Here is a 27670-nt window from a genome sequence, read left to right on the forward strand (position 1 = left end):
AGAGTTTAAAAGCAGAAGAAAATGTGATTCACCGTGTAAGTCTAAATGTACATGTGTACAAATTTAAGCACACTATGAATTTCTTAACACACAGAATGTTATTCAACTACCATAGGCAGCTGTTGCAAATACCATGCTAATTCATGAGTGCTGCGTAAGCCAGGAATTAGAACAAGAAAAGCAGCAAGAAATGGGCAGCTGGTGCAACTGTACTGGAAAATAACTTCATAATGTAAGATCTATTGCATTCAGGCTGAGAGGAAGGCTTTGGCCAGTTCAGTAACTTTGCCTTTTCTCTGATCTAATCACTTCCGATCATTTCCGCACTTCAAAGCAGTGTCTATCCCTAAAATCAGCACCCTCACCACACAGACATTTTTATGACACAATTTCCTTTCTCTTTGAGCAAAGAAGGCAAGAGATAGAGACACATTTTCCCTGGGCTGGATGTTTAAGGTTTCAGGTCTCGCTATGCCAGGATTAAGCACCAGCTTCTCAGTAACAGAGATGCCATGTGTTCCTTAAAAAATTTACATTTTGTGTGTCTGTGGCATGTGGGACGTTTAAGGTTTCAAGTCTCGCTATGCCAGGATTAAGCACTGGATTCTCAGTAACAGAGATGCCATGTGTTCCTTCACAAATTTACATCTTGTGTGTCTGTGGTATGTGGGCCAAAAGCAGGGGCCCCTCTTACCTGGGTGACACTATAAAAGATATAAAGGGATGTCACTTTATCACTACCAGGATAACAAATAGTTAAGTCAGACAACCAACAGAATTATAGACTTTCCCAGTTGCAGGTTACTTTGGCTGGACATAACACAGTCTCTGAACTCGAAGTATCTTATGGTGCTCCCATTGTTGGGAAAAGACAAACAGGTGTCAGTTTTGTTACACAAGCATCTCTCTCTCTCACCTTCTGCAGCTTCAGAATGGAGGGAGCCTTTCTCCTACGCAACTGACGATTCTTGCATCTTCAAATCAGCCATGAGAACTATATTCCCTATATTTTCACGGATATTTACATCATAGAAAATTTTATTTAAAAAAATCTCTCAGGGTATTATCACTCCTTCAGAGCTTAAAGCATAAATATGTAAATTTATCAGCTAGGCAGCTTGCCAACAATATTATATGTGTTACTATTTCCCATTTTATAGCTGGAAGAACTGAACGATTGCCTTAGACCTCAGAGATTGAAAGTGCTCAGGGTTTACCCCAGGGCTTGGCTTCTTACATTTAGCATGGGGGAAAAAAAATCAGGCTCAGTGATTTGACTCATGGATAATCCCAGAGCTAGTAAATAACACACAGAATTAAATCCAGGTCTCAAGGTGCAAATTGTCTCCCACAAGTAAATTGACTTGACGAAGTTACTTTTTACAACATATTTCTGGAGCAGTCTTTCACAATATGTGCTCCCAGAAACCCCTACACCAGAATCTCCTACAGACTTCATTAAAAAAGCAATTTCCTGGGACCCACCCTAGAGTTAGGGTCAGATTCCTGGGAGTGCGATTTTTTTTTTTTTTTTTGCTGTGCCCCGAGGCTTGTGGGATCTTAGTTCCCCCACCAGGGATGGAACCCACGCCCCCTGCAGTGGAAGCACAGAGTCTTAACCACTGGACCGCCAGGGAAGTCCCCAGTCATGATTTTTAAACGATTTACTTCTACTGAGTCATGACAGATTCTTAAGTTTCTTTTTCCTCCTCTTGATTTTAAATCAGTTTCACTTTCCAAATCCTCTTCGGTTTCATAAAGGCAGTCACTCAGAGATTGGGAGAAAATATCAGCTGATGCATTCTCCCTACCCCACATCCCTCTTTTATAGCCCCCTCAGTATTTACTTGAGGCAGACGTGAAAGATTTCTGAAGAGCAAATCAGCTTGGACCCCAGCTTTTCAGAACAGCAGAGAACAGATCACCATCATGAGGTCAGTGAGATACCTTGCAAGCACCCTCGATCTTGAAACCAAATTGTAAGCTGAGCTTCTTGGGTGCAGGCAAGTTCCAGAGTTGTCCTGTTGCTTGTGGACTAAACATGCCTTTACCAATATGGGTACTTTTTATTTCTGTGACTTTTTCTGGTGTGTGCACTCCGACTCCCTAAGCTTCACGGGTGGAGCTGGGAGCCAGGAGCCGGATGTGAGGGAGGCTTGGCAGGAGTGGTTAGATCCAATCAGCTACAAAGTTTGCTGGTTCAAAGTCAGATCTAAGCAAATTACTCTTTTGAGGTTTTTTCTGTTGTTTTCTTGGAAAGAACTAAGAGGCTTTCTTCTTGTCATTTTAAAAGGAAGCATTTCTTTTCAGCAGATGTTATTAAAGATGAAATTGGTAGTAAAAAGGCAACTCATGTTGGTAATTTTGCCCTGAAAGTTTGATCACTTCAAGGTGAGAAGTGGAAAAAACAATCCTTACAGATGGACATTTTTCCCATTTCTTATAGGAAAACAAACTGGAAGCTGGGAGTTTATTTTTATTGCTGTAATGAGAACTTGTGAGCAGCAGAAAATAATTTCTCTTCAAAACATAATGACCTACTCTCTTTCCTAATACTGATCTAATTTCTAATGAAGGAAAGCAGAGCAACGGTTGCCTGGGGTTGGTGGAGGGTGAGACTGGGCTTGACGAGGAGGGTACACAGGGGATGATGCAAATAGTCTATAGAGAGATAGTGGTGGTGGTTACATGGGTATATATGTTTGTCAAAATTCATCAAACTACACTTTAAATGGGTTCATTTTATTAAATGTAAAGCATAATCTTAGTAAATTTGATTTTCAAAGATTCATATAGACCTGCTTGAGTTCTAACATCAGTTAGAGCCTCAGGAAGAAAACAGCTGAGAGAAAAGGAAAACTTTCCCATCAAACACCTGGGAAGGGATCGAGGGGTTGACTGGCTGGGGAGGGAGCACCCTAGTGACCATTCAGGGAATGAGGACAGGGCGACCCAAGGGCTCCCAAATGCTCTGCAGGCTTATATCTGGGGATGGGGTGGATATGAGGAATTCACTGCTAAATGCCTCAGGTCACTTCCCCTATGTGATGGGCTCCCAGGCATGAGTGATGTGAATCATGTCTGCATGAGTGAGTTGACCAGAAAAACCTAGCCCTGCCCAGTGCCTTGGTAGCCAGTCTGCCTAAGAAGTTTGGCAGTGATCTGTGCTTGGGTGTGTCCAGAGCCACGGACCTGAGGAATTCTGAGGGAGGCTCTCTGGACTATGCTGGACTGAGGCCCACATCAAGGTGCCCTGTTCCCAGAGGCTGTAGGGACAGGGGCAAGTTAGGCTGTTCCTTCTCGGCTGTGCTAAAAATTTCCAAACGGGGAAGCCACCTGGGGAAACACCTCATACCTGCTGGCTGGCTAATGAGTGCCCTCCTCTGCCCCATCCACTGAGGAAATCTGTTGGCCCCTTTGCACACTCAGAATTCACTTAAAATGATAACACTGATATGCCAGTTATCATGGCAGTAACAGTTTCCTTGTAGTTGGAAGTGCACTCTGTCCAGGGCTCTACACGCATTAGCTATCAACATCCTCCCAGTAGCCCTAGGAAGGGAACGCTATTATTTTTTATTAGCTTCACTTTCTAGATGAGAAAAATGGGCCTCAGAGGGCAAATTACTTGGCCAAGAAGTCATATAGAGAGTGTGTCAGAGCAGGGTCGTTACTAAGGTGCCAAACTCCAGGGCTGGGCTTCTTCTGGGTACAAAGGCCAAACGGGTGAAATGTATTAATGCTTTTAATTATGCTCACATTAGAGAGGAGGGGCAGGGACTGGGAGGTCTGGACCCTCGGGTCCCTATTTGGAGAGGGAAGATCAGTCCTTAGAGTGCCCAGAGCCACACCTGAGATGAAGGTAAAAGTGCATCTCCCTACAGCACAGTTTCCTATCATTTGGATGGAAGAAAAAAGGAAATTTATTCCAGGCCATTTTAGAAGTGAGGAAATGAGGCTGTGATGTGATTCAAGAAATACCCCAGAGCTGGTCAAAGAGAAAACCGAAGTCCAGGCTTTCTGTGGTTATTTTCCTTTCTTCTAGATGTCTGACTCACTGTTTGATACTTACATGATCTCCTACAAGTAAATGGGAAACTGCTTTTCAAAATACCTCCAGGGACTTCCCTGGCAGTCCAGTGGTTAATACTCTTCACTTCCATTGCAGCGGGCATGAGTCCAATCCCCTGGTGGGGGAACTAAGATCCCGCATACTGTACTGCCAAAAAAAACAAAACAAAACAGAAAACAAAATACCTCCAGGACTATGCTTCTCAAAACACAATACAGGGACTTCTGCAACAGAATTTCCAGGGTGCTTGTTAAAATGCAGAGTCCGGAGCCCAAGCCCGCCCCTAGGTTGCATCTGAATCTCTGGGAGGAGGGCCTATAATGTGCATGGCATCGACAATGCCTTCTTTCAAATTCTCAAGCACAGTTGCAGAATCTGTGTAGAATGGTACTCCCAGTGGAGAATTGAGCTCAGCTCTGCATGTTCAGTTGCAGTTTCTCCTCAGCAGGAATCTTGATAGCATTCCCTCAGTTTTGTTTTCCTTTTCTATTTTATAAAAGCACAGACCTAACAGCTAGCATCCTGAGTGGAAACCTCCTCTGCATTTGCTTGCAACCCACAGCAGAAAATAAAATCTGCCTGAACCCCAGCTTTTCAGAATTGCAGGGAAATAGCCATCATGAGGTAAATGTTCCCTGGTTCTCTGATAGGAAGTTGAGAATCTCTCCCAAATCTTGTTCTTGAGTGCAACTTCCTGAATTATGCTGAGTCAGTTTTTGCTAGTAGATTAAATATGCATTTCACTAATCATCTATCTGATCTATGTTACCAATTCATGCACTTTTATTTCTGTGGCTCTTCCCGATTTACAGAGTCAGGTGCTGAGGGAGGTGCTCCCAGCAGAGCTGGCAGCTGGCAGCTGGGAAGGGATGTTGAGAGAGCCTAGGAGGGCATGCTCAGATCCTTTCAGGCAAAATCTGGTCAATGAGAGCTGGGGCCTGGAGGAAAGTTGCTGCAGGTCCCGGTCCCCCTTTTGTTTCTTATATTTGAAAGGACAAAATCAGAGCTTTGTGTGTTTTGTTATGGTTGCTGTGGTTATTTTAAAAGCACGCTTACTTCTCAGCAAACGTGCTAAGGATTAGTTCAGCACTATGAAACTTCATAATGAAGTCGCTTTTGCCTTGAAATATGCTCTGACAGGACTGGGGGATATGTCTACGTGAACCGTCTTCTTACCGACCTGCTAGACTTCCCGTGTGAACTATAAACAGGGAGTAAGTGTCACAGAGTCTCTCAAACTGCGTGGCATATTCCCTGTACCACACCCGACCTGAGTGCTCTATTAGAACGCAAATTACTAGGCCCTGCATATTTGGCTCTCATGTTTCACTCAGAACCCTTCCTGGGAAGTGAGAAAACCAAAACATGTTTATGTGTTGGGAATATGGAAAAGATGAGTTAGGAATCTACACTTCTGTGAACCCTCTCTCCACATTTCTTCTGACAGCATTAGTGGTGTACTACAATGCTGAGAGGGGGCAGAAGGAAGGAAGGGGTTTGCAGTGTTGAGGGTGATGCTGAAATCATTTTAACATTAGCAGAATTAATTTCTTTCCAGCTGCCTTTTAGACTTCATATTACCTGCCTGTTGGCACCATGAAGTAATTAGCATTTCCTCAGGGTTTTTACACCAACGTGCTTTTTGTCCTAATGACGTGACCATAGAATCCTGGGAGGCAACAGATAAAGAAGGCAAGGACACGGGGGACGGATAATATTTGAGTATTCAAAGTACTGGCTTCATTTCCATTAGATTGAATCCTCCTAAAAAATACAAATACAGTGATGAATCAAATGGAAATCTCATGGAACATAGCCTGGGTCAATTGAGATGTCACTTTACATGGGAGTTGCTAATTGAAGACACAAATATCTGATTTAGAAAACAGGGTTCAGATGTGATTGAGTTCCCAGATTTGCTGGTTAGTGAGCCAAGTCTATAACCTCAAAATAAATTCAAACTTTAAAATTTACATTTGTCCAGCTACTGGCAATCATGAGAGACCTATGTGCTCCAAACACTTGGCTGGACATTTATTCACACCTAAGAAAAGTTAAAATGTACTGTGAAAAGGCAAAGTAAGGGAAAAACCTGTTTAGGATGTGCAAGCTAAAAATGACACAAATACCTTCATGTATCTTTTAAGTGTTTGCTTTGTGGTATGTGATATAATCTTCTCCTTTCTCTCCCTAAAATATTTTCTCCAAAAACATTCAATAAAGTTAACAACTCAATAAGCTAATAAAGTCTCTGCATGTATTTTACTGGTGAGATTTTTAAAAGATTGTATGCTTTTTGTATATTCTTTGTTTGGGTAGAAGTAGAAAAACACAGAGGCAATTTACATAGCAGTAGAAGACCTGAGGCAAGGAAGCCATGGGAATATAAACCCTACCAAGAATTTTTTTAAATATTGGGAGTGGGGGTGGATTTACTTCTACAGGCCATGGAATTAAAAGGTTGACTTATGCTACCTGATCCCTGAGAGCTGGAATTGACCAATGGCAGAGGGTAAGGGAGTTTTGAGTGGGGTCATTCAGATGATACCTGGGGAACACACAAGTAACACCCATTTCAACTTTGATACTAAACTAAGAGCAGATTTATTAGATTTAACCAGAAGAAAACTACTAGAGCAGGAATATCGTCTTTTCCTTGTAAACAAGGTCTGACTAAAGTTACAACAATATGCATGCTGAAATGTTTTATCAATTAATTGCACTGATTACCTTCTTACACAACAAAAAAATAAGATAAATTCATGGGTGGATAGAGAAATTGATGGCTGAATAGATACGTAATAAAGCAAATATGGTAAAATGTTAACTGTAGAATCTAGGTGGTGAGTGTATTAGTGTTTGTTGGAAAATTCTCTGAACTCTATGTTTAACAATGTTCATAATAAAATGTTAGGATAAAAAAGTAAAAAAAAAGAAGTATTCTAGAAGTAAATCAAAATGAGGCAAATGAACCAAAATATATGTGAGATAAAGGATAAAACCGCACAGAGAAGTATTCCAAGTGATTTTTTTAATACATTGTAATTCGACTCTACATCTTTAGAAGGTTATATCTTACGATGAAAGAACAGCAAAAAAACAAAAACAAAAACAAAACCGCTAAACTCTACTCAGCAATCATTTTGAAGGTGTTCTGAGTTTGTTATTCTGAGACTGTTGTCAGTGTATTGTGGAATAGATCATATGTACGCTGGTATCACATAGAAAAGAGATATTCAATTTGGGAGGAAAAAATACACAGATGTAGGATCGATTAGGTTAAGTAAAAATCCTGTAAATTTGAATTTGTAAGATGAAATCATAATATATTTTATCTTTAAAATATACACACAGTACCAATGTCATTTTCCTGGTTTTGATATTGTACTACAGTTACACAAGATGTTGCTACTGGGGGGGTCAGGGGTTGGCTGCACAAGACTCTTCCTGCAACTTCCTGTGAGTCTGTAATTATTTCAAAATAAGCCTGAAATGTAAAGGAGGAAATGATAAAAACTCAGTACTTGACTGTGTTGCAATAAGCCAAACTGTGGGTTAAGGTGGGCTGAGTGGACCCTTGAAAACCCATGAGAAAATGTGAAAATCATCAGACCATTCACTACAAAGGACTTCTGTTGTCTCTGAGTTCTTCTCCATGGATGTGATCAGAAGTATTTAGAAATAATCTCAAAAGGAACACACATTTTTTTGTTGTTGGTTTATAACATTATATAAGTTTTATATGTACAATATTATATTTCAACTTCTGTACATACTACAGTGTACTCACCACCAAATGTTTAGTTTCCATCTGTCACCACAGAGTTCCCCCCTTACCCATTTTGCCCTCCCCCGATCCCCCTTCCCCTCTGGTAGTGGCCAAAGCACTCAGAATCCCATTCTTTTTCCATCCATCCTGTGGATCAGGAAGAGACTGAGGAGCTCATTGCCCACCGTGCAGGTGGGGAAACAAGGCGCAGAGTAATGAAGAGACTGAACCCGGGACTCACAGAAAGGGAAGTAGGTCCAGGGACTGAGTCCCAGATCACTCAGTCAGAGAATTTCTGTCAAACAACAGACACCAGGGATCATCAAGGTCCTGGTTCCAGCCCAGGTGCACATCAAAATCACCTGAGCATTCCGTTTTAATACTGAGACGCGGGGCCCATTCCCAGGGGTGTATTCAATTGGTCTGGGACAGGGCCTGATTGGCATTATTCTTGGAGCCTCCCTAGATGATTCTAGTGTGCAGTGAGGGTAGAGATTCGACAATCTATTCCAAATCACTTATGTATCAGTTGAGGAAATTGAGGCTTATAGAGGTGAAGTAGCTTATCATAGTTGGCCAATCACTCAGGGAGCTAGCTGGTCCTAGACTCCTGGGGATGGACTTACAGCATAGTGCTGAAATTTCATTTTCTATAAGCATCATTTTCTCCAGTTCTTGTTTTGTTTTCCTAACTGTAAGCACATGTTTGGGGACACACACACACACACACACACACACACACACACACACACTCTTGGCTGTTTCCTCTCTACTGCTCTGTCTTGTATTGCTCACAGCTCTGTTTAATCCACAGAGACAGTAGGCAAGATTCTGAATACCTAATCAGCCCAAGCCAGAGCCCCATAGAACCAGAACTGCTGGCAAGTTCATGGCAATGACAAGATAAACACTTCGTCTGCTTCTCTACATTCTATCTAGTACATTGGAAAATTACAAACCCAACTACTTTTCTCCACAAGGATTCCAAAGACACCCTGCTCCCCAAAAAGAGAGCTTTTCTAATTCATTTATTTCAGCGTTTGCTTATAGCCTGAACATTTATCAGAATACACAGATAAACCTGTATTATTTATTCAGAAATTTTTATTTGTGTAGAACTTTCTAACCAGTTCAGGATGTCTCAGTGGAAGCTTATAGCATTGGTGAGGGCTGGCATGGGAGATGAGCTGGGCAGGAGGGGCTGAGCAGAAACTTTTTGGATCTGACAGGGTGTCTGATGAAGTGTTTCTAAGAGGAAAACGTTCTTGCAGCTGCTCCTTTTCTGTTTCTTATTTTAAAAGAAAAAGTATAGGAAGCTTTTTTTTTTTTAAAGAAAGCACTATTTAAACTTGATGACTGAAAATACTGCTGCAGCTGCTGCTGCTACTACTGCTACCACCAACAGTCACCTTTTTTTAAAATTTTTGAATTTTATTTTTTTTATCTTTTATACAGAAGGTTCTTATTAGTTATCCATTTCATACATATTAGTATATATGTGTCAATCCCAGTCTCCCAATAGTCACCTTTTATTTGCATGCTTCTATGTGCCAGGTAGTTGCTAAGTATTTAAATTCAAGTTCCATGAACTACAGTTGAGTTGGAATTTGACTGAGGTGTCATTCTGCAGCATCAGAGAGCTCTCTATTCCAGAGCATCTTACTTTTACCTTCTGCTCAAGTGATCAAAGATCAGGAGGCTTTCTTGGTATCTGGCATATTTCCTTCGTTTCTGAACTAGGTGGATTGTTTATTTCTGTCAATCTGAAACCAAAAGTAATGACCAGAATCCTGGCCACTTCATTAGGAGTAGGTTTTTATATTTCATAGCCTTCTATATACAGGAGAGTAACTAAAAATGAGGCTACCTCCCTCAACTCTCCCTTTTCTACGCAGTCATCGAGAACCCAGCCACCAACCTTCATGATAGGTAACAATGGGCTGACGCTCTCCTTTAGGGTAGGAGGCAGATCTGGTTCCAAACCCTTGCCAGTCCCTGGGTTTTTGCAGCACTAGGAACAACCCTCAGTATGGTCCCAGGTCCACAGTCGTTGGTAATCTGGGTTCATACAACTCGGTACACACCCTGAAATCCCATAAGATACTCCTTGCCCCTTGACTCTTCACGGTGAAGCTATGGACAGAAGGCGTCATCAAAACCTTCCATCGCTTATCTCAAATTCTGTTTCACTCCTCTCAACCACTTGATATTCTTCTCTGTGAATAAACTTCCTCTGTTTTTATTATTGTCAGGTGCCATGGAAAAACATAGCTAACAATGGTAGCCAAATATATATATGCCAAGCTCAACAGATTCAGCTTCTCAGGGAAGCAAGTCTAATTGTCTCCTCTCAATAAGGGGCCTTCCAGTGATTAAATTAACTGTGATTGGGGAGAAATTTGCTTTGCAAAATCTGCTGGAATCACCACTTTACTACACGTATCAGGAGAGTAGGGCAATTTCCAATACAAAGTAGGGAAAACAAGAGTTCAGAGAACACCAGTAATAGGAGCGTAATCTGTACCCAGGACCATAGTCTCAGCACTTATTCTTCCCAACCTCTTAACACAAGCACCACGACTACAGAAGACTGTATGGGTCAGGATGGGGTAGAACTGGATGCCACGGGCACCAAGAGGATACTCTCTTGCACAGGTATGGTAATCATGTCTGGTTAATGAGAACACTTTAGATGACTACAAGAGAGAGCATTAAGAATAAGGAAATGTTTTCGTTAAGGCCCAACATGTTTTGTTTGATGTCTCAAGATGCTAGCACTTACACTTTCTTTGTTCCTATGAATAAAGAAGAAGTTATAGAACTCTTTTTATCCTTGACCATTCTCCAGAAAGAAGGGTATGCAAAGGCACAAAATAATTAGTAAGATACAACCTCTCAGAGAATTGGAACAAATTTGAGTTAAGGCTCTAGTTTAGTGATTTGCAGAATTTTATACCATAAAAAGAAGAATTTCTGTTTCCAGATGAGCAAACAAGGCACAGATTGGGGGCATGACCTTGGCAAGTTCACAGAGCCAATTTTCACAGGTCTCCCTGGCTGTAGGTTCAGTGGACTCTACATTACTGGCATCTCTTGGTTCCTGGGTTTCTGTAAGGCCTTATGGAGTCTGAGAGAGGAATTAGCACATCAATAAAACTGCTTTCCACCAGCCTTTTCTCAATCCGTTTTCAATACAGAACAAAGGAAGCAATAACTGTTTAAGTTTCGTTTTCTACCGCTCTGCCTACTTTAATTTCACTTTCTACTTTCTGTGTAAAGTTTCTGGAAAAAATGTTAATCATACTATCTCAACAAACTTAGTTTCAGTGATGACATTCCCTTATTCTTCTATCTGATCATCTGCTTTGGACTGAATGTGTGTGTGTGTGTGTGTGTGTGTGCGCGCGCGCACGCGCACACGTGTGTGCTCACACACATGCACATTCATACACACACATAAACTGTTTTATTAGTTCAGACATCTTTATTTTTCTTAGCAACTCCCTGAGGAAGATGTTAAAACCCAAAGAAGGGGAGGGAAATGGGAAGGGAGGAAAGGAGAAAATGATCCCAATCTCTGAAGTAATTTTTCACCAACCTCACTTCTGTCTGACCTAGGGAGGGAATGGACAGTTTGTCTGGATAGAAATATTGCTCTCTGGCTCCACAACAGGGAAAAAAGTAGGACCCACACAGCTGTGTGAGCCATAGTCATGGCTCAGATGTCTTGAGGGAAATATTGTGTGGGAAGAGTAGGAGAAGCTCACTGCTTAGAGAATAAGACCTTTCTCTGTTGGCTTCTGGTCTCACTATCTGCACTGCCGGGTTCCTATGTTGGGCCTTCTCAACCTGACTGGATTTAAGATTAGCAGATTACGTGTCCTCTGGGGAAGCCATGTGGTCTGCAGATGTTTGACAGCCTCCTGGCTTGGCTAGAGTTCTGTGCTTGGGAACTCCCTCATCTTCCTTAGGTAAAGGGCCTAATGTGAACATTTCTATATTACCCAAACTGAATCTTCATTCAAATAACTCTTGATATCAGCAGATCAAAAAAACATTAATTTGTATCAACCTGCAAATTCCCCCTCAGTGCTCCAGTGGGCAAAATTTTGAAGGGGCAACAGCTTCAGAAAATGCATATAATTATGGGCCTATTATCAACCCTTCTCCCCTCCTTTGGTCCACAGACAGATAAGAGTGGACTATCACTGATAATTAAGAAAATAGTAATAATAATGATAAAGTAGATATCACTTCCTGAATGCTTATCAAGGGCCAACCTGGCTTCCAAAGTATTACGTAAATTACTACATTTACAAAAGAAACCTATGAGGCAGGTACTCCTATTATACTTATTTTGCAATACGAATTTTAAATTAAGAAATGTTGAGGCTACACAGATAATAAGTGATAGAGCTGAGACATGAACCAGAGTCTCTATTCAATGATATCTTATTTAATCTTTAAACAAATGTTTCTTAAAGGGTACCAGTGGAGGTTCATGAGCTCATTTCAGATGGCATGGTAATTAGCTTTTATGTTTTAATGCTTTTGTGTTTATTTCAACATGTACTAGAAATATATATATATATACACACACAGACATATATAATTTGTAGAATTTCTATTCAAGTTAGTAATATGATTATTTGTGTGATAAAATACACGTAAGACAAAATTTACCATTTTAACTATTTTTAAGTATACAATTTTGTGGTATTTAATACAACCACAGTGTTGTGCAACCATCACCACTATCTACTTCAAGAACATTTTTGTCACTCTGAGCAGCCATTCCCCACTCATCCTTCACCCTAGGCCTGGCAACCATTAATCTGCTTTTTGTCTCTATGGATTTGCCTATCATTGATATTTCATGTAAATGGAAGCATACAACACATGGCCTTTTGTGACTGGCTTATTTCACTTTTCATAATGTCTTCGAGGTTCATCCATTTTGAAGCATGTGTCAGAACGTCCTTCCATTTTAAGGCTGAATAATATATCATTGTATGTATAGATCACATTTTGTTTATCCATTCTTCCACTGATGGACACTTGGGTTGCTTCCACCTTTTGACTATTGTGAATAATGCTATGAATATCTACTCAAGTCTGTGCTTTCATTTATTTTAGGTATATACCCAAAAGTGGAATTGCTGAATAATATGGTAATTCTATGTTTAATTTTTTGAGGAATCACCACCATTTTCCTCAGCAGCTGCCCCATTTGACATTCTCACTAGAAGTGCACAAGGGTTCTAATTTCTCCACATCCTCAGCGACACTTGTTATTTTCTGTGTTTTTGATAACAGCTATCACAATTGGTGTGAAGAGATATCTTATGGTTTTGATTTGCATTTCACTAACATTGGTGATGTTGAACATCTTTTCATCTGCTTACCGGCCATTTGTATATTCTTTGGGGGGAAATATCTATTCAAGTCCTTTACCCATTTTTTAATCAGTTGTTTTTTTCTTGCTGTTGAGTTGTAGGAATTGCTTATATAGTCTAGATATTAATCCCTTATCAGGTACATGATTTGCAAATATTTTCTCCCATTCTGTGGGTTGTCTCTTCATTCTATTGATAGTGCCCTTTGAGCCACAAAAGTTTTTAATTTTGATGAAGTTCAACTTATTTATTCTTACTTTTGTTACTTGTGCTTTTGGTGTCATATCCAAGAAATTGTTGCCAAATCCAATGTCATGGAGTTTCTTCCCTGTTTCTTTCAAGATTTTTATAGTTTTAGGTCTTACATTTAGATCTTTGATGCATTTTGATTTCATTTTTTGTATACGGTATAAGGTAGGGGTCCAACTTCATTCTCTTGTATATGGATATTCCTCTTTTCTGCATATATCCCAGACTGAGTGCTGGAGAAGCCAGCAACCTAGAAATGCCAGCAGGCATAGACAGAAAAGTCCCATGAAAAGCCTGCTATCTCTAGCCAAAGGACCAAGGAGGGGACAGCCTAGCAAGACAAAAAATTTATGAACAACCATTCTACTCCAGCCAAATACACAGGAAAAAATCAAATAAAAACTAAAGCCCCATTCCGAACTTTGCCAGCAAAGGCTGAGTGGGTAGCCTAGACTTCTACCCTCACCAGGCTATAGCTAGGCATCCCAACTCTCCCCCTCCCCCTACCCCCATGGATGATGCCAGAGAAGGGCAAGTGGAATGCAAAGACTTCCATCCCCACCAGGGTGGTAACAAGAGTCCCTCTCTCTGCAGTGAGGGAGTGAAGACCACAAAGGAGGTGTGGACATCAGCCCCCACCTAGTGGTAATGAGGTATCCTCCCACTCCCCACTGAGGTGGTATCAGAGAGGCCTAGTGGAGTTCAGGACTTTCACCACCATCCAGAGGTAATAAGGTCACTCTTCCCCACTCACCTCCCTTCCCAGCATCAGTAAAGGCCACATGGAGAAGAGTAACAAGGCACACCTACCCCTTCAAGCCAGGGTGGTATCAGCAGAGGCCTGGGGGATCCTGAACTCCCACCCCCATCCAGCAGTAATGAGGAGCCCAGGCTCCCCATAAAGTGTTAATGAAAGACAAGTGAGTAAACAGGATTCCACCTTGATCTGGCAGTGTGGAATGAGGTGTCCTTCCCCTTTCCCTAGAACAACAGTATTAGAGGAGGCCTGCTAAAACAGATTTATATGTAACTCAGAGTCCTATAATATATAATAATACCCAAATGCCCAGGTTTTCATTAAAAATTGCTTATCATGCCAAGAACCAGGAAAATCTCAACTTGAATGAGAAAGAATAATCATCAGACAACAACACTGAGATGACACAGATATTAGCATTGTCTAACCAGGATTTTAAAGCTGCCATCGTAAAAATGGTTCAATGGGCAATTGCAAACACACTTGAAACAAATGAAAATATAAAAAGTCTCAGCAAAGAAAAGGAGATATAAAGAAGAACCAAATGGGAATTTTAGAATTGAAAAGTACAATAACCAAAATGAAAACCCAGTGGGTGGGCTCAAAAACAGGATGGAGAGGACAGAGGAAAGAATTCATGAACTTGAAGACAGAATGATAGAAATTATCCAATGTGATTCTAATTTCAAGTAGCTGACCAAAGTCCAAAGATGATAAACCCAAAGAAATCCAAGACACGTCACAGTTAAAATTCTGAAGACTAAAGACAAAAAGAAAACCCATGAAAGCAGTAGAGAGAAATGACACCTCAGCTATAAGGAAGGGAAAAACATACACACAAGTCTAATGGCAAGTTATTTCTCGTTAGAAACCATGGAGTTGAGAAGAAAGGGGCATAACATTTTTCAAGTGCTGAAAGAAAAGAATTTTCAACCTAGAATCCTATATCCAGCAAAAATATCCTTCTGGAATAAATAGGAAATTAAGACATTCTCAAATGAAGGAAAGCTAAGAGAATTTGGCACCAACAGACCTACCCTTAAGGAATAGCTAAAGAAATTTTTCCAGTGAGCAAAAAAGGAAATAAAAGGTATACAGATCAGAAAGAAAAAATAAAACTGTCCCTATTTATAGATGCCATGATGGTCTACATAGAATATCCCAAGGTATCTATAAAACAATTCCTAGAACTAAAAAGTGGGTTCATCGAGGTTACAGAATACAAGATTTACATACAAAAGTCAATTGTATTTCTATATACTAGCAAGGAACATGTAAAAATTAAGTTAAAAACACAATATAATTTTAAATTGCACAAAAAGAAACACATAAGTGTACTTAAGTGTAAATCTAACATAACATGCATAGGACTTCAATGCCTATAAACTATTAAAATGCTAATGAAAGAAATTAAAGAATATCTAAATAAACAGATACAGAATGTTCATGGATTAGAAGACTCAGCATAGCAACAATGTCAATTCTCCCCCAACTGATATAAAATTCCTATCAAAACTCCAGCAAGATTTTTTATAGATATAGAAAATATTAATCTAAAATTTATATGGAAAAGCAAAGGAACTAGAATAACAATTTTGGAAAAGAAAAATAGAAAGGAATCACCCTACCCAGTTTTAAGATTGATTACACACAGTAAACAAGATTGTATGGTATTGGTGGAAGGATAAACACACAGATCAGTGGAACAGAATAAGGAACCCAGAAATAATCCCACACGAGCACAGCCAACTGATTTTTGACAAAGGTGCAAAAGTAATTCAATAGAGGATGAACAGTCTTCAACAAATGCCGCTGGAGCAACTGGATATCCATAGGCTGAAAAATGAGACACTGACCTAATCTTCATACATTATGCAAAAATTAACTCAAAATGGATCACAGATTTAAATGTAAAATTATAAAACTTGTAGAAGAAAATACAGGAGAAAATCTTCAGGACTTAGGGCCTGGTGAAGAGTTCCTGGACATGATACCAAACACATGACCCATAAGAGAAAAAAAATCAATAAATTATACTTCATCAAAAGTAAAAACTTTTGCTCTTCAAAAGACCTTATTAAAGGATAATAAGACAAGCCACACACTGAGAGAAAATATTTGAAAACATCACAAAGCACTCATATCTAGAATCTATAAAGAGTTATTGAAACCCAACAATAAAAAAAACCTAATTAGAAAATAGGCAAAGGATATGAAGAGATATTTCATGAAAGAGGATATGTAGATGGCAAATAAGCACATAAAAATATGTTCAACACCACTAGCCATTAGGGAAATGCAAATTAAGACCACAAGGAGATACCACTACATGTCTATTAAAAGGGCTAACATTAAAAAAAAAAGTGAAAATACCAAATTCTGGTAAGAATGCAAAGAACTAGATCATTCATACATTACTAGTAGGAATGAAAAATGATACTATTCATCTGGAAAACAGTGTGGCAGCTTCTTAAAAACATAAGCATACACTTACCACATGACCTAGCAATTGCACTCCTCAACATTTATCCCAGAGAAATGAAAACGTATGTCCATGTAAAGGCCTGTATACAACTCTTCATAGCACTTTTATTTGTAATAAGCCAAAACCAGAAACAATTGAAATGTCCTACAACAGATGAATAGTTAACTGTGATACTCCCATACCATGGCAAATGACCCCCCAGTAGAAAGGAATGAACTGTTGATAAAACTCAACAACTTGGATGTATGTCAAGGGCATTATGATGAGTGAAAAGGGCAATCTCCAAAGATTACATAATATATGACTCCATGTATATGACACTCATGAAATGACAAAATTATAGAGATGAAAAACATGTTAGTAGTTACCAGAAGCTAGAAATGTTTGGAAATGGAGGGAGGCAACAGTTTTGACTCTAAAGAAACAGCATGAGAGAGATGTTTGTGATGATGGAGTAGTTCTCTAACTTGATCAAATGATGGTTCCATGGATTTACACATGTGATAGAATGACAGAACTGTATGCATATTGTACCACTGCCAATTTCCTAGTTTTGACATAGTTAGATAAGATATAATCTTTGGGAGAAACTGGGTGAAGGATACACTGGACCTATGTACAATCTTTGCAAATTTCTGTGAATCCATTATTATTTCCAAATAAATGGGCCAAATATTATTGCTTTTAGGTGGTCTTAATTTGTTGCATAATCTGCAGACTAAGTTCCTAAGGTCAATAATGTTTCCTAAGGCTCTGCATTTCTTACTGGTCTCTATCCTAATTACAAAAATAGGAAACATTTTTTTTTTTTTTTAATGGCCTGAGTCCTGATTTTGCCACTCATGCAGCTGTGTGATCTCAGGAACCTGTGCTTTGACTTTATTTTTTATACAGCAGGTTCTTATTAGTTACCTATTTTTATACATATTAGTATATGCATGTCAATCCCAATCTCCCAATTCATCCCACCCCGCCACCCCCCCACCCCCACTTTCCCCCCTTGGTGTCCATATGTTTGCTCTCTAGATCTGTGTCTCTATTTCTGCCTTGCAAACCGGTTCAGCTGTACCATTTTACTAGATTCCACATATATGCGTTAATATACAATATTTGTTTTTCTCCTTCTGACTTACTTCACTCTGTATGACAATCTCTAGGTCCATTCACGTCTCTACAAATGACCCAATTTCGTTCCTTTCTATGGCTGAGTAATATGTACCACATCTTCTTTATCCATTCATCTGTCGATGGGCATTTAGGTTGCTTCCATGACTTGGTTATTGTAAATAGTGCTGCAGTGAACATGGGGGTGCATGAGACTTTTTGAATTATGGTTTCCTCTGGGTATATATGCCCAGTAGTGGGATTGCTGGGTCATACGGTAATTCTATTTTTAGTTTTTTAAGGAACATCCATACTGTTCTCCATAGTGGCTGTATCAATTTACATTCCCACCAACAGTGCAAGAGGGTTCCATTTTCTCCACACCCTCTCCAGCATTTGTTGTTTGTAGATTTTCTGATGATGCCCATTCTAACTGGTGTGAGGTGATACCTCATTGTAGTTTTAATTTGCATTTCTCTGATAATTAGTGATGTTGAGCAACTTTTCATGTGCCTCTTGGCCATCTGTATGTCTTCTGTGGAGAAATGTCTATTTAGGTCTTCTGCCCATTTTTTGATTGGGTTGTTTGCTTTTTTTTTTTTGCGGTACGCAGGCCTCTCACTGTTGTGGCCTCTCCCATTGCGGAGCACAGGCTATGGACACACAGGTTCAGCGGCCATGGCTCACAGGCCTAGCCGCTCCGCGGCATGTGGGATCTTCCTGGACCGGGTCACGAACCCGTGTCCCCTGCATTGGCAGGCGGACTCTCAACCACTGTGCCACCAGGGAAGCCTGGTTTGTTTGCTTTTTGATATTGAGCTGTATGAGCTGTTTATATATTTTGGAGATTAATCCTTTGTCCGTTGATTCATTTGCAAATATTTTCTCCCATTCTGAGGGTTGTCTTTTTGTCTTGTTTGTAGTTTCCTCTGCTGTGCAAAAGCTTTTAAGTTTCATTAGGTCCCATTTGTTTATTTTTGTTTTTCTTTCCATTACTCTAGGAGGTGGATCAAAAAAGATCTTGCTGTGATTTATGTCAAAGAGTGTTCTTCCTAAATTTTCCTCTAAGAGTTTTATAGTGTCCAGTCTTACATTTAGGTTTTTAATCCATTTTGAGTTTATTTTTGTGTATAGTGTTAGGGAACATTCTAATTTCATTCTTTTACACGTAGCTGTCCAGTTTTCCCAGCACCACTTATTGAAGAGACTGTCTTCTCTCCATTGTATATCTTTGTCCCCTTTGTCATAGATTAGTTGACCATAGGTGTGTGGGTTTATCCCTGGGCTTTCTATCCTGTTCCATTGATCTATATTTCTGTTTTTGTGCCAGTACCATATTGTCTTGATTACTGTAGCTTTGTAGTATAGTCTGAAGTCAGGGAGTCTGATTCCTCCAGCTCCGTTTTTTTCCCTCAAGATTGCTTTGCCTATTTGGGGTCTTTTGTGTCTCCATACAAATCTTAAGATTTTTTTTCTAGTTCTGAAAAAAATGCCATTGGTAGTTTGATAGGGATTGCATTGAATCTGTAGATTGCTTTGGGTAGTACAGTCATTTTCACAATATTGATTCTTCCAATCCAAGAACATGGTATATATCTCCATCTGTTTGTGTCATCTCTGATTTCTTTCATCAGTGTCTTATAGTTTTCTGAGTACAAGTCTTTCACCTACTTAGGTAGGTTTATTCCTAGGTATTTTATTCTTTTTGTTGTAATGGTGAATGGGATTGTTACCTTAATTTCTCTTTCTGATCTTTTGTTGTTAGTGTACAGGAATGCAAGAAATTTCTGTGCATTAATTTTTTATCCTGCAACTTTACCAAATTCATTGATTAGCTCTAGTAGTCTTCTGGTGGCATCTTTAGGATTCTCTATATATAGTATCATGTCATCTGCAAACAGTGACAGTTTTACTTCTTCTTTTCCAATTTGTATTCCTTTTATTTCTTTCTTCTTTTCTGATTGCCATGGCTAGGACTTCCAAAACTGTGTTGAATAATAGTGGTGAGCATGGACATCCTTGTCTTTTTCCTGATCTTTGAGGAAATGCTTTCAGTTTTTCACCATTGAGAATGATGTTTGCTGTGGGTTTGTCATATATGGCCTTTATTATGTTGAGGTAGGTTCCCTCTATGCCCACTTTCTGGAGAGTTTTTATCCTAAATGGGTGTTGAATTTTGTCAAAAGATTTTTATGCATCTATTGAGATGATGATATGGTTTTTCTTCTTCAGTTTGTTAATATGGTGTATCACATTGATTGATTTGCATATATTGAAGAATCCTTGCATCCCTGGGATAAATCCCACTTGATCACGGTGTATGATCCTTTTAATGTGCTGTTGGATTCTGTTTGCTAGTATCTTGTTGAGGATTTTTACATCTACATTCATCAGTGATATTGGTGTGTAATTTTCTTTTTTTGTAGTATCTTTGTGCAGTTTTTCTAATCAGGGTGATGGTGGCCTCATAGAATGAGTTTGGGAGTGTTCCTTCCTCTGCAATTTTTTGGAAGAGTTTGAGAAGGATGGGTGTTAGCTCTTCTCTAAATGTTTGATAGAATTCACCTGTGAAGCCATCTGGTCCTGGACTTTTGTTTGTTGGAAGATTTTAAATCACAGTTTCAATTTCATTACTTGTGATTGGTCTGTTCATATTTTCTATTTCTTCCTGGTTCAGTCTTGGAAAGTTATACCCATCTAAGAATATGTCCATTTCTTCCAGGTTGTCCATTTTATTGGCATAGAGTTGCTTGTAGTAGTTTCTTAGGATGCTTTGTATTTCTGCAGTGTCTGTTGTAACTTCTCCTTTTTCATTTCAATTTTATTGATTTGAGTCCTCTCCCTCTTTTACTTGATGAGTCTGCCTAATGGTTTATCAATTTTGTTTATCTTCTCAAAGAACCAGCGTTTAGTTTTATTGATCTTTGCTATTGTTTCCTTTGTTTCTATTTCATTTATTTCTGCTCTGATCTTTATGATTTCTTTCCTTCTACTAAATTTGTCCATAGGTCCGTAGGTCTACTAATTTTGGGTTTTGTTTGTTCTTTCTCTAGTTCGTTTAGGTGTAAAGTTAGATTCTTTATTTGAGATATTTGTTGTTTCTTGAGTTAGGATTGTATTGCTGTAAGCTTCCCTCTTAGGACTAGTTTCACTGCATCCCATAGGTTTTGGATTGTCATGTTCTCGTTGTCACTTGTCTCTAGGTATTTTTTGATTTCCTCTTTGACTTCTTCAGTGATCTCTTGGTTATTTAGTAACCTATTGTTTAGCCTCCATGTGTTTGTGTTTTTTACGTTTTTTTTCACTGTAATTGATTTCTAATCTCATAGCGTTGTGGTCGGAAAAATTGCTTGATATGATTTCAATTTCCTTAAATTTACTAAGGCTTGATTTGTGACCCAAGTTGTGATCTATCCTGAAGAATGTTCCGTGTGCACTTGAGAAGAAAGTGTAATCTGCTGTTTTGGGATGGAATGTCCTATAAATATCAATTAAATCTATCTGGTTTACTGTGTCATTTAAAGCTTCTGTTTCCTTATTTTCTGTCTGGATGGTCTGTCCATTGGTGTAAGTGAGGTATTAAAGTCCCTCACTATTATTGTGTTTCTGTTGATTTCCTCTTTTATAGCTGTTAGAAGTTGCCTTATGTATTGAGGTGCTCCTATGTCGGGTGTGTATATATTTATAATTGTTGTATCTTCTTCTTGGATTGATCCCTTGGTCATTATATAGTGTCCTTCCTTGTCTTTTGTAACATTCTTTATTTTAAAGTCTATTTTATCTGATATGAGTATTGCTACTCCAGCTTTCTCTTGATTTCCATTTGCATGGAATATCTTTTTACATCCCCTCAGTTTCAGTCTGTATGTGTCCCTAGGCTTGAAGTGAGTCTCTTGTAGACAGCATGTATATGGGTCTTGTTTTAGTATCCATTCACCGAGCCTGTGTCTTTTGATTGGAGCCTTTAATCCATTCATGTTTAAGGTAATTATCAATATGTATGTTCCTATTACCATTTTCTTAATTGTTATGGGCTTGTTTTTGTAGGTCCTTTCCTTCTCTTGTGTTTCCCACTTAGAGAAGTTCCTTTAGCATTTGTTGTAGAGCTGGTTTGGTGGTGCTGAATCCTCTTAGCTTTTGCTTGTCTGTAAAGCTTTTGATTTCTCCATGAAATCTGAATGAGATCCTTGCTGGGTAGAGTAATCTTGGTTGTAGGTTCTTCCCTTTCATTACTTTAAATATACTGTGCCACTCCCTTCTGGCCTGTAGAGTTTCTGCTGAGAAATCAGCTGTTAACCTTATGGGAGTTCCCTTGTATGTTATTTGTTGTTTTTCCCTTGTTGCTTTCAATAATTTTTCTTTGTCTTTAATTTTTGTCAATTTGATTACTATGTGTCTCGGAGTGTTTCTCCTTGGGTTTATCCTGCCTGGGACTCTCTGCGCTTCCTGGACTTGGGTGGCTGTTTCCTTTCCCATGTTAGGGAAGTTTCTGACTATAATCTCTTCAAATATTTTCTTGGGTCCTTTCTTTCTGTCTTCTCCTTCTGCAACCCCTATAATGTGAATGTTGGTGCATTTAATGTTGTCCCAGACGTCTCTTAGGCTGTCTTCATTTCTTTTCATTCTTTTTTCTTTATTCTGTTCCATGGCAGTGAATTCCACCAACCTGTCTTCTAGGTCACTTATCCGTTCTTCTGCCTCAGTTATTCTGCTACTGATTCCTTCTAGTATATTTTTCATTTCAGTTATTGTATTGTTCGTCTCTGTTTGTTTGTTCTTTAATTCTTCTAGTGGTTGGTTAATTCGTCTAGGTCTTTGTTAAACATTTGTTGCATCTTCTCGATCTTTGCCTCCATTCTTTTTCCAAGGTCCTGGATCACCTTCACTATCATTATTCTGAATTCTTTTTCTGGAAAGTTGCCTATCTCCACTTCATTTAGTTGTTTTTCTGGGATTTTATCTTGTTCCTTCATCTGGTACATAGTCCTCTGCCTTTCATTTTGTCTATCTTTCTGTGAATGTGGTTTTCCTTTCACAGGTTGCAGGATTTAGTTCTTCTTGCTTCTGCTGACTGTCCTCTGGTGGATGAGGCTATCTAAGAGGCTTGTGCAAGTTTCCTGATGGGAGGGACTGGTGGGGGGTAGAGCTGGGTGTTGCTCTGGTGGGCAGAGCTCAGTAAAACTTTAATCTACTTGTCTGCTGATGAATGGGGCTGAGTTCCCTCCCAGTTGGTTGTTTGGCCTGAGGTGACCCAGCACTGGAGCCTACCGGCTGTTTGGTGGGGCTAATGGCAGACTCTGGGAGGGCTCACGCCAAGGAGTACTTACCAGAACTTCTGCTGTCAGTGTTCTTGTCCCCGCGGTGAGCCACAGCTGTCCCTGGGCTCTTCAGGAGACCCTCCAACACTAGCAGGTAGGTCTGGTTCAGTCTCCTATGGGGTCACTGCTCCTTCCCCTGGGTCCTGATGCACACACTACTTTGTGTGTGCCCTCCAAGAGTGGAGTCTCTGTTTCCCCCAGTCCTGTCAAGGTCCTGCAATCAAATCCCGCTAGCTTTCAAAGTCTGATTCTCTGGGAATTCCTCCTCCCTTGTCGGACCCCCAGGTTGGGAAGCCTGACGTGAGGCTCAGAACCTTCACTCCAGTGGGTGGACTTCGGTGGTATAATTGTTCTCCAGATTCTGAGTCACCCACCCAGCGGTTATGGGATTTTACTTTATTATGATTGTGGCCCTCCTACCGTCTCACTGTGGCTTCCCCTTTGTCTTTGGGTGTGGGGTGTCTTTTTTGGTGAGTTCCAGTGTCCTCCTGTCGATGATTGTTCAGCAGTTAGTTGTGATTCCGGTGCTCTTGCAAGAGGGAGTGAGCGCATGTCCTTCGACTCTGCCATCTTGAACCAGTCTCCTAGGAAACTCTTACATAGCATGAAATCTGTATGCTCTAAGTGCTTTCCATAGATAGGCTTATTAATTCTCACCAAATCCTGTGTGATAAGTCTATTATTTTCCCCACTTTACAAAAGAGACTCTGAAGCACAGAGAGGCTGCATGGGTAGAAAGTGCTGGGGCCAGTGTATGAAGCCAAGCAAACTGCATTTAAAGGCCACAGGGATCTTAGAAATACAGGAACTCAGAGGAAGATCAAAGCAGGCGTGCCCTTTTCAAGGCTAAGCTCTAAATACGCAGTGTTTTGTCTAGCTTATTTCTATTGGCTGTTTGTCACCTAACAAAGAAAATCTGCTTTTGTTTTTATAGTACTAATGCTGATGAAGATCAGATCAAGGATAAACTGGAACAGTTGAGATGTCACTTTACATGGGAGTTGGTCATTGACGACACTGAAATACCTGAATTAGAAAACAGGGTCTTGGAGGAGATTGAGTTCCTAGACAACACATACAAAGTGGGAATATACAACTTACTGGCCTATGTGAAACACCTGAGAGGCCAGAATGAGGAAGCCTTGAAGAGTTTGAAAGAAGCTGAAGACTTAACCCAGCAAGAACATGCCAACCACTCAGACATGAGAAGTCTGGTTACCTGGGGCGACTATGCCTGGCTGCATTACCACATGGGCCGACATGCAGAAGCCCAGATTTACCTGGACAAGGTGAAGAACACTCGCAGGAAGCTTGCAAATTCCTCCAGCTATAGAATGGAGTGTCCTTATATGGACTGTGAGGAAGGATGGGCCTTGCTGAAATGTGGAGGAAAGAATTATGAACGGGCCAAGGTCTGCTTTGAAAAGGCTCTGGAAGTGGACCCTGAAAACCCTGAATTCAGCGCTGGGTATGCAATCACCGTCTATCGCCTGGAGAGCTTTAACAAAGCAGCAAAGCGTACTGGGGAATTTTGTCTGAATACCCTACAACAGGCTGTCAGGCTAAACCCAAAAGATGCATATATTAAGGCTCTCCTTGCCCTGGAGCTTCAAGGTGTAGGACGAGAAGCTGAAGGAGAAGAATACATTAAAGAAGCACTGACCAACGGGTCCTCAAAGATCTATGTCTTCCGATATACTGCCACGTTTTACCGAAGAAAAGGCTCTCCGGATGAAGCTCTTCAGTTCTTAAAACTGGCCTTGAAAGCAACACCCTCCTCTGTCACGCTGCATCACCAGATGGGGCTTTGCTACAAGTCACAAATGATCCAAATAAAGAGAGCTACAAACTGGCAGCCTAAAGGACAGGATAAAGAAAACATCAACAGAATAATACAATCAGCCATATCTCATTTTGCATTTGCTGTGCAACAAAAGCCCACATTTGAGTTTGCTTACATAGACCTGGCAGAAATGTACACAGAAGCAGGTGACCACAAAAAAGCTGAAGATGCTTATCAACAGGTGTTATGCATGGAATCACTCAGCAAATATATGCTGCAACAGGTACATTTCCACTATGGCCAATTTCTGGAATTTCACAAAAAATCTGAAGTTGATGCAATCAGCCATTATTTAAAAGCAGTAAAAATAGAAATGGCATCATTAGCAAGGAATAAAAGTATCAGTTCTTTGAAGAAATTTGCTTTAAAGAAACTTCAGAGAGATGCATCCGATATAGAAAGCTTGTGCATCCTTGGGTTCATCCACAAAGTACAAGGAGAAATGAATGAAGCCCTGGAGTACTACGAGCAGGCCCTGAGGCTGGATCCTGTCTTGGAGAACTCTGTGTTTGTGACCTGTACGCACTGAAATATGGACCACTCTTACATATCATTTGATTTTACATCAACATATACTAATCATCTTTTCTGCTTGCTGCTTTCAGAAACATGTAATTCACTGCAATGATGTAATCTTTGAACAGTTACTCAAACCTGATAAAACATTGGTTGTATTGGGAAAATAGTGAAACAGACTATACAGGTCTCTGTGTGTGAAAGAGAGAGAGGAAGAGAGAGAAGAACCATTTCTCTGTGAATGTTATATAGTAGAAAAAAAAAGTTTGTTGAGTAGATTTGTAGCAAGTAAAACACTGGCCTTGACATGGAACCAACCTAAATGTCCATCGACAGATGAATGGATAAAGAAGATGTGGCACATATAAACAATGGAATATTACTCAGCCATAAAAAGAAATGAAATTGTGTTATCTGTAGTGAGGTGGATGGACCTAGAGTCTGTCATATAGAGTGAAGTAAGTAAGAAAGAGAAAAACAAATACTGTATGCTAACTATATATGGACTCTAAAACAAAAAAATGATACTGATGAACCTAGTTGCAGGGCAGGAATAAAGATGTAGACATAGAGAATGGACTTGAGGACATGGGGTGGGAGGGGGAAGCTGGGGTAAAGTGAGAGTAGCATCGACATATATACACCACTGATTGTAAAATAGCTAGTGGGAAGCAGCTGCAGAGAACAGGAAGATCAGCTCGGTGCTTTGTGATGACCTAGAGGGGTGGGATACAGAGGATGGGAGGGAGGCTCAAGAGGGAGGGGATATGGGGACATGTGTATGCATATGGCTGATTCACTTTGGTGTACAACAGAAACTAACACAGTATTGTGAAGCAATTATACTCCAATAAAGATCTATTAAAAAAAAACCCACTGGACTTACGTAAAATAAAATGTTCAATTCATTCATTTTATCAATAAATAGTTTTCAGTGCTAGATACCAAAAATACTATGGTGATGTAGGGGAGGGAAAATTCTTTTTCCTGTACCCATCTTAGGTTCATTGGCTTGGGCCTTAAACTGAAAAAAGACAGATTAACAAGAGAAAAACAAACAAGTTTATTAACACATGCATTGGGCATACCCAGGGGAGTACCCAGTGATGAGTAATTCAAAGGGGTGGGTTTACATAGCATCCTAACAAACAAACAATACATTTTTAGAGAAGTGATAAGGCAAAGGCAAAGAACTTTAGTTTCTAAGTGGCAAATTATAGGAAGGCAAATATATGAGGGAAACTAATGGAAGATAATAGCCTGCTTATCAGGTTTGTTATGTATATTTTTCTGTTTGTGTCTCTGGGTTGATTAGGGACTAGAGTTGTCTCAGGTGATCAACTTCTCTCCTTCCCGGTAGAGGAGGAGAGACATTTTTTTCAGGAAGACGGGGGAGAGCAGACAGCTTTCCTTATATCTGCTTCTTTTCAACTGCCTTTAGCTCAAAATAATCCTATGGCAAGGTGGCATATTTGGGGGTGGCATATTCTGCTACCCTTCAGTGAAACAAAGCAGACATTTTCCCCAAACCCCATGCAGCTTACAATCTAGTGAGAAAGACAGTAAAACAAATACACAGTCAATTAAAGGTCAGCTTTCCCCATGAAGATGTTTGAAATTTAATTCATTGTCAAACTGTGCCAAGTAGTTTCTCTTGTTTTATGCCATTTTGTTTGAAGTGTTATTGATTCAGTCATTTGCTGGTATTGACCTTTCTCCAAAGAAGATATACAGATTACCAACAAACACATGAAAGGATGCTCAACATCACTAATCATTAGAGAAATGCAAATCAAAACTGCAGTAAGGTATCACCTCACGCCCGTCAGAATGGCCATCATCAAAAAATCTACAAACAATAAATGCTGGAGAGGGTGTGGAGAAAGGGGAACCCTCTTGCACTGTTGGTGGGAATGTAAATTGATACAGCCACTATGGAGAACAGTGTGGAGTTTCCTTAAAAAACTAAAAATAGAACTACCATATGACCCAGGAATCACACTACTGGGCATATACTCAGAGAAAACCATAATTCAAAGACACATGCACCCCAATGTTCATTGCAGGTCTATTTACAAGAGCCAGGACATGCAAGCAACCTAAGTGTCCATCGACAGATGAATGGATAAAGAAGATGTGGCACATATACACAATGGAATAT

The 27670-nt window shown here is 39.8% G+C and overlaps 2 protein-coding genes across 3 annotated transcripts in view; one reads left to right on the forward strand and one right to left on the reverse strand.

Annotated features, from left to right (window-relative positions):
• Nucleotides 1–27670, reverse strand: part of LIPA (lipase A, lysosomal acid type) — a 101903-nt gene that overhangs the window by 69566 nt on the left and 4667 nt on the right. The window lies entirely within an intron of this gene.
• On the forward strand, nucleotides 1727–26386 carry LOC101284527 (interferon-induced protein with tetratricopeptide repeats 1). 2 transcript variants are annotated; one of them, XM_012536578.3, is made up of 2 exons: nucleotides 1727–1934; nucleotides 24085–26386. In XM_012536578.3, exons 1-2 carry the CDS (start codon nucleotides 1930–1932, stop codon nucleotides 25520–25522), a joined length of 1443 nt encoding a protein of 480 aa, XP_012392032.1. In that variant the 5' UTR covers nucleotides 1727–1929; the 3' UTR covers nucleotides 25523–26386. The 2 variants fall into 2 exon arrangements, with proteins under 2 accessions (XP_012392032.1, XP_049552541.1); XM_049696584.1 differs by lacking the exon at nucleotides 1727–1934 and adding an exon at nucleotides 23074–23244.

Source organism: Orcinus orca, chromosome 14 (assembly GCF_937001465.1).
Source record: "Orcinus orca chromosome 14, mOrcOrc1.1, whole genome shotgun sequence".
NCBI lineage: Eukaryota > Metazoa > Chordata > Mammalia > Artiodactyla > Delphinidae > Orcinus > Orcinus orca.